The 12,136-nt window shown below is 41.0% G+C and overlaps 2 protein-coding genes across 5 annotated transcripts in view; one reads left to right on the top strand and one right to left on the bottom strand.

Moving 5' to 3' along the window:
• LOC137170414 (NLR family CARD domain-containing protein 3-like) overlaps nucleotides 1-4,149 on the bottom strand; it is a 31,397-nt gene extending 27,248 nt beyond the window's left edge. Inside the window, exon 1 of the mRNA XM_067573779.1 lies at nucleotides 4,008-4,149. The gene's annotated coding sequence lies outside the window, so the exon portion shown is untranslated. The remainder of the gene's footprint in view (nucleotides 1-4,007) is intronic.
• The window catches only part of arhgef28a (Rho guanine nucleotide exchange factor (GEF) 28a), a 47,299-nt gene that overhangs the window by 7,227 nt on the left and 27,936 nt on the right, over nucleotides 1-12,136 (top strand). For all 4 annotated transcript variants that reach the window (XM_067573775.1, XM_067573776.1, XM_067573777.1 and 1 more), the window contains exons 3-9: nucleotides 3,880-4,027; nucleotides 4,126-4,503; nucleotides 7,525-7,714; nucleotides 8,561-8,750; nucleotides 9,175-9,244; nucleotides 10,847-10,893; nucleotides 11,084-11,156. In XM_067573775.1, coding sequence (XP_067429876.1) covers nucleotides 3,880-4,027; nucleotides 4,126-4,503; nucleotides 7,525-7,714; nucleotides 8,561-8,750; nucleotides 9,175-9,244; nucleotides 10,847-10,893; nucleotides 11,084-11,156 — 1,096 coding nt within the window. The remainder of the gene's footprint in view (nucleotides 1-3,879; nucleotides 4,028-4,125; nucleotides 4,504-7,524; nucleotides 7,715-8,560; nucleotides 8,751-9,174; nucleotides 9,245-10,846; nucleotides 10,894-11,083; nucleotides 11,157-12,136) is intronic.

The following is a 12,136-nucleotide window of genomic DNA, read 5'->3' on the forward strand; positions in this document are numbered from 1 at the left end:
TATACTGCAATTCTACTAAAATATTGTTAATATTTTAAACAGAATATTGTGGTCCCGGCTGACGTCAGGCTGTCTTCTCACTACAGAGAAGTGACTGTTATTGGAGCTGTTTTTGTTGTTGTGGTGGCAGTGATCTTGCTCCCCTGACGTCATCTACGTGTTGCACTCAGGAGATCATGGCAAAGAGCTCTAGAGCTGATGACTGCCGGTTTCCTGGAGACAACGGGCAGTGGATCTGTTGTTATTGTTTTCCCCCACTGAACGGACAGCAACACATGGAGGTTATAAAATCATGTTTACTGACAGTGGATTAGGTGTTTTTAATGAGAACAAATATCCCCCCAGTTATTATGTCATATTTAAGTAGTCCTACACAGCACGGTTGCCTTTTAGATTTGTATCAAACAGCTATTGCATATGATAAACCTCTCTATGTTTATGTTCAATAATAAACACATTCTGCCTGACCTGAGAACTGCCCATATGCGAGGCATGAGGTAAAACCACAAGGTGTTGAATATTTCATTGTTACTGGATCAGGCTGGGTCATGATAAAGGGCTGGAGAAAAGGCCGTAGATCACATCAGCCTGACGTCTTATCACCACCCAAGCATCCTCCTTCCTGTTCCCTAAGGCACCAGAGATAGAGTTAGGATCAACCAAATTCTGTCTAATCAAATTGCGCCTGTGTAAAGCAATATTATCTGAGGCTGCTGCAGATTGTTGGGATGATTAAGTGGGAGCCACAGCTACCTTGGAGGAGTGAAAACCGAATCAAAAGATATTAAAAAATAAGTGTAATAATATGTTCCTGTGTCTTTCACAGACTTTTAAGATCTAATAGCTGGAGGACAAAAAAAATAAAACATCAAAGACAGGGAGTGGATAAAGATCCTTGAAAGTGACATGATATATCGGTAGATGACCCATCCAATGACGATAAATAGTAAGAATTCTTGTGACAGTTTACATGATCTGTGTCCAAATCTCTGCAAAAGACTAATAGAAATGTCATGGTTACTTTGAAAACATCAAGACGTTTGAAGACAATTGAATGAAATTCAGCATTTTTCAAAATGCCATAACCAGCCTTTTCAAAAAATCAGGAAGGCTGCATGAACCACAGGCCAACATCTTATCTTTTTGTTATGTGGAAAAACAATCAGCGATAACATTAACTGTGCTAAGTGTGCACTAAGTGGTAGTGCCGCGAACCACTTAGCGCGCACAACAAGCTGAGAAACTGCAGCTTGAGTCATTCTTATCAGTCCAAACCAATGGCCTGCTTACACAAGAGGTCAGTCACTTTACTACCTCTGAACCAGTGACTCTTGAAAGCTCCAAGAGTTTAGGGGCAAAGAGAATAAAAGGAAGATTGAGCCAAAATTGTAGATGTTACGCCAGCCCTATTATTGATTGATTAGTTATATTTCATATCTCTACAAGATGGATTGGCACAAATTTTGGTGAAACGTTCATGTTCCCTAGGGAAGGAAACCTCTGACTTTGATAATCTCTAGACTTTTACTCTAGCAGTACCAGCAGGTTGACATTCATGCTTCCTTGTGAAATGTCTTGACAACTGTTCGGTGGATTGCAGTGCAGTTTTTCGTAGACATTCATGGTCACTGATATTTGGAGATCCCCTGACCTTTTATCTAGCATCATCATCAGGTCAAAATTTCAATTTTTCCAATACTCTATATCCAACAGTTTGGTTTTCTTCACATTGATCATTGCAGCCTCACAGAGTCACTGGCATGGGTGACTCAGTGCTATTTAAAGACAATTACATAGATTTTTATTTAATCCATACACAATCTTATCTGTAATTTTTAATTGTGTATGCTTCAGTCTGTTGTATTTAGCTGCTATGCTGCTAAAATATTACAGATATTAAAACTAAGGATGACAGTAATGCAATAAAATGCCGTACCAGGTGGCTTTAGAGTAGCTGATGTAGGCACTAGAGGTAAGTTTTAACATGATGGATGCCTTTGCCTAAAGTATTAACAATAAGGATAGATAAAGGTAGAGTCAGTCATTCTGGAGAAAGATTGTTGACATTTGAACTGAACACCCACACAAATACACCCCTCCCTTCGTGCTTCTTCAGACACTCCATCCCCCAAATTCATGGACGCGCATTGCCAAGGAAGTGACCAAAAGAGAATTATGGCGGAATCCAGAGCGAATCGTCAGCTGTAGAGTCACGTCTGGGATTCTCACACATTATCACGAGTGGAAAAAAAACTTCATCTCATGTGAGCACAATAGTCTGTCCACCATCTCCACCTCTCTGCAGCCTCCCCACTTCTCACTCCCACGTTCAGCATCTTTGTCCACAAAAGCAGCCGTCTGTCGGCTACAGCTCCTGTGGAGCTGAGAGGACAGCGGCCGGCCAAACTGCCTTCACCAGGCTGACTGACAGAGGAAATTTACTGAACCAAAATAGTTCGCATGTCGGCTCCACGGGAAGAATTTGTATTTATTGATTCATTGATGTGGTTAATAACTTCAGAACACATATTCAGCAGGATATTTGTGTGATGGAAACAGCTGCCTACTCAGACTACGCTTCACTAAAAGCGACAGAAATAGACTTGGAGTGTAAAAAAACATGGAGTGTCTCCATGAGACTGTCTCAGAGTTAGTGTGGATTGATAAATTTAATAAAATGGAAGCGTATCTGTTCCACAAGAAAACACTTTCTATGTAAATTGGCCTCGGCCTCTTGGCCTCCAGTTCACCAGCCCTTCCCCATCATTCAACAGGTGCTGGAGATGAGAGACCATCATTTCCTCACACAGACAGCTTCTCTGATGACTGATGACTTCCCCCTGTCCTGTGCACGAGCACAAATGCCCCCTGCTGATTGGTTGGAATTGTGTTCTGTGGCTCGGTCCGAGCCACTTTGTTTGTTTCCCATTTACAGAGCTAGTGCTTTGTATGGACACAGGATTTTTTTTTTTTTTTCACAGAAAGTACAGCTAGTGGACCATGAACAGATATTTGCAGAATTTGACAAAACATGTATTGAACAATCTTTCTCCAGAATCACTGACTCTAACTTTAAGGATGGCCCCATAAATCACAAGATAAAACCCTAAGCTGAACACAAGAAAACAGAAGATAAGGATATTGCACAATCTTGGAACTCCAAGTATGCAATCCCTCTTGAACTTGAATGATACACTTTGAGCAGACCTCTTAGAAAGGTCACTCTCTGGAGGAAAATAATACTTTGTGGGCGAGCTAACAGCTTGGTGGTTTCCTATGTTGATAGTGACAACAAAAAAACATTCAATTCACAAATGAATTGATGTCCCTACGTCAATGGTTATATGTTGCAGAAGCATATCAGATGCACTGAATCATGTGAGTGAGGGAATATCTTGTTCTTTGTCCATGTTTAGATGAGAGTTGTTGGTTGTTGTTGTTGTTGGTCAGAGAGTTTAGATGAGGCCAATGATGTAACAGAAATAATGAATCTCATTATGAAGGTGGATCATGAAGTTGACGCTCAGTAGGGTGCAGTACACTCCCATTGTGAGAAAATAACTGGTGTCCTTCTTCCTTCCTCTTTTCCCAGCTGCCCCATTTTTTATTCCTCTATCTAGTACAACGAGTACAGTGAACTTTATGAGACTGACTGAAGCTAATCAGAACGTGTCAGCTGGGTGATAAGAAAAGACACACTTTCCTTCTGAAGAAAGCTGTGTAGTCAAGACCTCTTACTAATGTCCATCTTAAATTGGAGCTATTAGAATGTGATAGCTCAGTAATTACATTAGATAAGGAGCGATTAGAGATGCCTCTATTTTATTATTAACCATGTGCTGGTGATTAAATGGATGGATTTCCTTTTTCTCATCTCAGGGACAGGTGGAGGCCCACGTAATATTACAAGCCAGCCAAGCTCCAGAAGACGCAGAGTTTTATGTGGTTCTACAAGGTTCTAGACTTACACATGTAACTTCAGCAAAAAGAGGAGATGATGGACTCACCCTGTGCTTCACAGCTCCTGGTAGGTCCTTCCGTCAGTCTCTTAACAACACTCAGATTTCTCTCTTTGCTTGTCATCGTCTCACTTTTTCCTATCATGATTTTCTCCGTCTCCCATAGGCCATGACCTTGTGGAAGTTGTCTCTGTCATGCCCTACTTTTACGCAGAGGACCAGGTCAAGCCATGCAGTGGTGAAGCATCTCTTGAATATGTCAAGGATGTTGCCCAGGAAGCAGCAGAGTACCTGAGTGCAAACAGGGACCAGCTTGGCCCCCAGAGCTACCTAGAAGTCCTGAAGAGGTTTTCCACATGGGCGCAGGGAGCTGACGAGGTGCTCACTGCTGGACCATTAGATTGCAATGAGGAGGATGTGCGGCTCAGACAAAGTCCAGGCGATGAAGCTGATGTCAGGCAGCTGGATGAGAAAATCACACAGGCTATGGCTAACATGGATTACCCTCAGCAATGGAAAAACACTGACAAACAGCCCAGAGAAGGTAACGAAATAGGAGGTGGGACTGTAAGTCACAAGCTGCGGTCTTGTAGCTTTTTATTTGCCAGAGGTAATTTTGTAGCCACTCCAAGCTATCCATGATGCTTTCTGACACTAAAGTACGGATGAGTCTGCATATTGAGTTGTATGAGTCATTTAAACTTAAGAAACCAAACCACTCTAAACCAAACAAAGCACATTGAGGAGGTCTGTAGGTTTATTTCAGTTGCTCGGAGGAGTTCAGGATGTTTCCACAACTTTCAGTTTGCGCTCCACTACTTCCTGGATCATCCAGGTCAAAGGTCAGGGATTCCCCTCCGCTCAGCTGATTTGAGGAAACGTCTGGGATGAGTGGCAGAAAGTATGCAATTCTTTAACTCCCAAAGTATTTTTTCCCTCATTTATTGTTATCGCTGTTTTGTATCCAGAGACATTCCTAAAGAGCTGGTTCACGGAAAAAAGACAAAAAACAACCGTATTTTATAACTTAACTCGAAGTATCTTTTGGTTTTATTTGCCCAGGTTTTGACATATTCATCCTGTTTTTATAGAAACTATTTCTTAGAAAGCCAAGGGTATGTGACATATTCAGAGAAAAGGGACACTGTTTCTGGGAAGACATGTTGTTGTTGAATTTTTTTAACCCTTACGTGTAAAGGTCATTCGGACCTACACTCTTCCAAAAGTGAATCAAAAATAACCCATATTTGAATCAATGTTTTTGTTAATGATATTTAGTTATCTTCATAATCTTTGCTAACAGAAGAGGTAAAACTTATTATTTACCAGTGTTATTTGAAGGTTGTAATGTTTATTTGTACTTTTCATCATCAAATGACCAAACTTGCAAACATTAGAGTTATAAGTTATGCTATGTCTAGCTAAGCTACTGAGCTAGCTTGTTATGGCAACAGTACTTATAGTAGCCAATGTTAGCTAGCTATAACACAGTATAATTTGATTGTAAGCAAATATTTTTTTGCATCAAAGGGTGCATGTTTTGTAACAACTACCAATTTAGGAATATTTTTCTGTCTTGCTGTGCAAAACATTGATGCTAATGACTGCTAAGATGTTGTCCACATTTCTAGCATTATATATCCGATAAAAGGAAATGAAAAAAAGTAAATCTCCATAAGTAATACATAGGGGTTATGTGAGCACCATAAATTAAATTTCATTTGCTTGGGGTGTAGATAAATCTCATAACCTCTAAGACTGGACAAATTAAAACCAATACTATCCTCATAGCCTTATTTCACTAGAGGAACATTAGAAAGTATACTTTATTACAATTCAGATGAACAAACCCTTTACAGGTAATATTAATTCTATAGGTTAATATCATTGCTCTATCAACTATATCATTGTTCTGGTGTTCAGGAGATTAAAAACCCAACATGAGATCTGATTCTGTAGCACAGCTCCTCCATCACATGATGTGCAGGACCAGCCAACCAGCCGCGCAGAGGCTGGTGTGCACCAAAGACGGAGAGCAATTACTGCCATTATTCCTCTTCAGTCAGATTAGAGTTGTCTTGCAGACCTCTGTGTCTATTAAATCAACTCCCACAATCCTCCTCTGCACTGCACTCCCCCACCTTTACACCACAGCTGTGTCAGAGTTGTTTCTGGCGTCTGGCCTCAGATTTTTGTTATTTATGATGTTCCATTATTTCAAAGCAGTGAAGTCTCTCCTCATTATTAGGAAACAGTGGTGAAACACTAACAGTATGCTGCAAAAAGAACATTTGTGCATTTCCAGATTTAAAGTAAGAGATTGTCTGCCCTAGTGTGGAAAAGTTTGAGTTGATATAGTTGGAGCTCCACACTGTTTTGTATTCATCATTGTAAAAGAAAATGAGACCAGAGACAAACTAGAGCACGCAGCAAATGCACATGCCCTGTTCAGCCCTCTCATTAAACACCAGTATATTTATGTACATGGCTTGCTTAGAAAAAGCAAATGTCCATGCAAAACACGGGCGAGGTGCAAATGCAAATAGCTGTTGGCCCCTAGTCCTTCAGTGCACTGGTCAAATTTGACAATGACATACTTGTTTGTTGAACTTTGCATGAAGGGTATGTTCAGCATTCACTCTCCTCCGTCTGCTGAAACTGGGTCACAATTAACGGCGCCATTGTGGAGGTGACAGGGCGTTTCAGTTCATCTCGGGGCTCCAGCAACAAATTGGAGGGAAAAGAGAAAATAAGAGTTGAATTCTTCTGCACGTTGTTTCACCTTTTGAAAGACAGTACCATGGCAACTTTCAGCCAGTTACCCACACTTAGAGGATAGGCACAAAGATAAAGTACCTGTGGTCCTCTCTTAATAAGTCTTTTGTCCTGTGCTTACAAAACAACAAAGGTGTATTGTATATGCAGGATTTGTGACTGCTAAGCAATGATCAGTACTACTGTTGGTGCTGCTGCAACATATTAGCTTGTGAGTGCATGTTAAAGCATCATTCGGATTTACAAGCGGACTCGGCATTGTTTATATGCCCTTATACTTCCTTATCCTCTAGTGCACACGAGGCACGAGGCAGCAGCTGTTTTATAGCAGGTGTTAGCTCAGTGAAATATCCTGTTTTTCTAGGTAGTAATAGTATTGATATACTGCTGACCTTATGTAACCCAGAGCTCTTCATTCCTTCATCTGCATGGTATGCTACTGCAGTACATTCCATACATATGCAGCAGATGATCTGTACATCTGTGAAGAATGATGGAAAGGTTTACATAAGTAACCTCAAAGAAAAAGGATTTACCACATGGCGACATGTTGGCAAATTGTAAGATTATCTAGCAGTTATTCTTTCAACTCAAGTATGCTCGATTAAGACACTAAAATGCAGAATGTTCAATCACTTTAAACTGCCCTGCATAAAACTTTTCCCAAATGCTGAAAATAGTGTGTGATTAAGAATGATTCTTCCTCTGTTTTTAGGAAATACTGCATTTTACGTCAACAATGTGTCTGACTGTAAATCTTCTCTGTGTTTTCCTCTCTTTCTCTCTCTAGCTGCTGAACTTCAGCCCAAAGAAACCCTCCTTCACCTTGCGGTGCGTTTGGGTTTGGTCCATCTCTCCCGTTTCTTAATTCACCAGCCAAGAGGTCAAAGGGCATTGACTTTACCCAATCAGGAGGGAGACACACCCCTCCAGCTGGCACAGAAGGATGGAGAACATGCCATGTTCAGGGTGCTGGCAGCGTAAGGCTTTGATTTTTATCTGTTTTACTGTAATGCATAATGTGTTCTCTTTCACTTTTTCAGACAAACATCTTTAATTGCTTCCAGGAGCCATTTGAAAGGGAATTTCTTGCACTACTTAAGGAGTTTAAAGGTTTTCTGGAACCTTCTTACTTAATCGCAAGTAAAGTTCATGCTATTAGCTGTTTATTCTGTTAATAAGCTGCTAGAAACCACAAATCATCCAAACAGGATTTGTCATGGCTTCAGCATTGTTGTCAGCACAGGGAAACCCAACCTCAAATTGTCAACATCAAACACTTCTAAGCCATTTCTAAGTAAATATGCTTTTTTTCCCATACATAAAATACATAAAATAACACTCATGCTACAAAAAAATCCACTCAACCAGCAAAAGAAAACATTAGACTCACAGCTTGAACCATCTTTGTTTAATAGACAACTAAAGAAATCTACTCAAGCAGCAGACAGAGAGTTGCTATATGTCAAAGTAATACATGTAGCAACTATGGTTATATTTCAAAAAGTGGCAGCTGTTCAGAGGATTACAGTCGCTGCATGTAGTGAAAATGCACAATTGAACACCTAAAATGTATATAATAACTAGTAATAATTCAACATATCCTCCTACAGTGAAAAAGTTGTACAGATAACGCTTGAGAACCCGTCAGTGAATAGAAATGATATCAACGTTTGCGCACATGATGACTAATAAAGACTTCAGATAAGGCTGATTCATAAGGGAGGCTCCTTTCGGTCTGCAGTAAATTACTCAATGTTAACCTTACATCGAATAATCTTTATTTTAATTCCGTTCATTCGTGCTTCTTTCTTTCGCCTTATCAGACCTCCAGGTCCAGTAGTCGGCCCTGTTCCTGGTGTGTGGTGTGTGTGGTCGGACAGCTCCCGCATGATGAGGTTTTGTCCTGGGACAGACTCAATGACCCTGACTGTGCGGCAGGCTCCTGGCAGCTGCCCTCAGGAGGGCATCATGTTCCTCCGAAACAGACTGGGAGACCACAGTGTCCTCAAACTGGTGAGAGCAAACCATGAGGGAACACCTTTAATAAAAAATCTTTATTATCGTCACATCCACTGCTAAATATAGGAAAGAAAATGCTAATAAATATTCTCATGCATCTCCGCGTATGATGTCATGTGTCGTTGCTGTCGAGATAAGGCCTTTTGCATAGGTTTTGTTCGTGCTTGTGTAAACAGCAAGCCCTTGACTTTCACACCCTTTAACATGCAATCAGACACTGTGATAAGAGCTAGCAAGTTAACAGTAAATAAAACACTGCAGCTTTTTTAGCTGGTAAATCAGAGGGAATGAGTGGCTAACATGAAAGACACAGACAGGATATGAAATCGCGTGACATTTTTGAAATGTTTGATCACATTATTTAAACTACATAATTTACAGTGTGACTGTGTAAACGTAAGATATGCTTTTGTTCTAGATCACTGTGCTTAGAACCGACACTGAGGTAGAGAAGAAAGACAAAAATGAAGGCCTTCCTAGTGATGAAGGTAAGCTGGCGTTTTAAATTTCACTATGTGCTGTAATAAGAATTAAATCCTTGTATGAAGTAGCCATTTTTTACCTTCAGACCTACTTGCAGTAATCTGATAAAGAAGCTCGGTTACAAGTGAGTCACAGATGTATCACAAGATACTCTTTACGCAAGAGCTACCTGCATGAGAAAGTAGTTAGTGCAACAAGACTATCAAAAAAGCACCTGGAAAAAGTACTAATAATTGTTGGTAGGGACCTGTAATTACTTCCCTCTCTCGCTTGCTACAAGAGTCTGTTTACCCACAATACACCGTCATGAGAGAGGGATGAGCTCGAGACAAGCATGTGCATTAACTGTGTTCTCCTTTATGTGCCACATGTTAGCTGTCACATGGATGTTCCAGCTGTGTAACCCGACCTGGGAAAACAGAACATCACAGCACACAGAGCAATACGCGCAGGCACACACACACGTACACACACACACAGAGTGACCTAAGTGCACAAAGACTCATAGATGTAGTATTGTCTAGTGCTGAAATGATTAGTTGATTATATTTGACTAAAAATTCAATCGTTTTTGAAACAAAAATGCCAAAACTTTTCTGGTTGTCAACTTTTCAGATGCTTCCTTTCTCTGTTTTATGTCACTCTACATTTAATATCAGTGGAATTTAGACTATCGGCCAGACAAAACAACAATTTGAAGACTTGTGATGGAAGACTACATTATTATTAAAATAATCCAAAAATAATCATCAACATATTAAATAATAAAAAATAATCTTTAGCTGCAGCCCATCACGCTGGGCCTCTGCGTGCACAAACAGCTCACATTCGCTCTGTCTGTGTGTGGCGGTATGTGAGTGCAGATTTTACTGAGGAGCGGTGGAAAACGAACCGCCACAGATTCACTTGAGCAAACATTTGTACGGTCTGACATCCATCATATACAAACTAAAGAGACTAAGAAAACACTTCCAACAGACAGCATAAAAGGCGCACTCTCTTTTCCACGTGTGTTTGTTCTTCCTCAGAGTGTACAGGGAAAACTTTAGGGGGCAGATTGTGTATTTTTTTCCTGGGGTGACATGCTCAGGCTGGCATGCAGCCACACGCAGAGAAAGATCCATGCAGATCTTCAATAATACTGCCGCTACCTCTTTTATTTTTCTGTCTCTGGTTCATGCACATGCACACATACACACTTTTACACACACACACACACACACACACACATTTTGTATCTCTCAATTAACCTGTGGCCACTGTTTTTGGTAACCATAGAGATAGCAGATGGCACTATCGACTCATAAAGGGAAGCAGGAAGTGTACCGCAGTATTGACCTTAACCCTGTCCCGACTTCAGCAGCCATCCATTAATCCTCTCGAAATAACAACCTCACAGTAGGGAGTATGTGCTCTTCCTCTGGACCTGCTGCTTTGGACGAACACAACATCTCATTGGCCAGTTTTCCGTTCCTGGAGAGTAGAGTCATAACCAGAGGACCTGATGTCGTGCGGTCCACACGATTCTTCTTGACAGGAGGAGGAGGAGGGTGTTATTGGAGGGTGTCATGCATCAACTTCTGGCTAAATATTTTTATTTTGCACAGGCACTAGCAAGGAGCTCCGAGTGGAAGAGCATGCGCTTGTTGACAACGTGAGTATGCAGATGCATATATGAGTCTGTGGTAGGCAGTGTGTTGTGTGTGCTGTAAATGTTTATAGATTTCCCTCTTAAATTTGTTGCTGGTTGTTGTGCGTGTATTTGCATTGTTTTCAAGTAAACAATACTTGAATTTGCCTAAGAGCCATGCTTCCTTTGTGGGTTTTTTTGTTGTTATTTAAAGGTTTTTGAAGAACAGCTTGTTCTCTCTTTGGATGACGATGATGATGAAGAAGAGTACCCATCCTCATTATTTGGTAATTCTTCTCTTCTCTTCTCTTCTCTTCTCTTCTCTTCTCTTCTCTTCTCTTCTCTTCTCTCCTAGTCTCTTCCCTTCTCTTCCCTTCTCTTCTCTTCTCCTCTCTTCTCCTCTCTTCTCTCCTAGTCTCTTCTTTTCTCCTCTCTTCTCCTCTCTTCTCTTCTCTTCTCTTCTCTTCTCTTCTCTTCTCTTCTCTTCTCTTCTCTTCTCTTCTCTTCTCCTCTCTTCCCCTTTCTTCCCTTCTCCTCTCCTCTCTTCTCCTCTCCTCTCCTCTTCTCTTTATTTGCTCAACATTCTGGCTTGGTAAACACAACAGAGAGTTATCCAGACAAAAATACTGTTTCCATTTTAATATTGTGGCAATAATACTCTGACATTTTGGCTTAAATTATGAATGGGTAATCCATAAAAAACACAACAACATATCTGTGGCTGTACTGAACAGCAGGGTGTGGGAACAACGCATAATAAGCTGGTTGCGAGCGCTCTGACTGGAATCCTTTCTCCTGTGACGCTGGCACAATATGCAGAGCTCTGTTTTGAATCACATAATAGGAAATCAATACTCTTAATGCTTCACAGACACAGAGAGGGATGCACTTCTGTCTAAGGTTCAGGCAGTTTTCTTTGATTTAACAGTTGTATTATTAGAGTGTGTCTTCGGGCGGTGCAGGTTGGGGTTTTACCCACTTGGCCTTTGCAGTGACTCAGTATGAAAGTCCTGGAATCTGCCCTGTCACTGAGACAAAGACAGAAATGAGGTCAGACTTGTCCCACTCAAACTCTGTCTGAGCTGAGAGATGCCCCCCTCTGGCCTGTCGCCCTGCCACCCCCCTCCACCGACTCCCTTGGGTCAGACAGTGGAGCTCTGTATTTAAAGTGAGAGTTGGAATGTTAACAAGCTCGAATGCTGTAGGCTTACAAAAGGTGACATTTTAGGTGAGACACATGCATTAACCTTGGATTCTCTTCGAACGC

The sequence above is a fragment of the Thunnus thynnus genome, chromosome 19, assembly GCF_963924715.1.
Source record: "Thunnus thynnus chromosome 19, fThuThy2.1, whole genome shotgun sequence".
In the NCBI taxonomy this organism is placed as follows: Eukaryota; Metazoa; Chordata; class Actinopteri; order Scombriformes; family Scombridae; genus Thunnus; species Thunnus thynnus.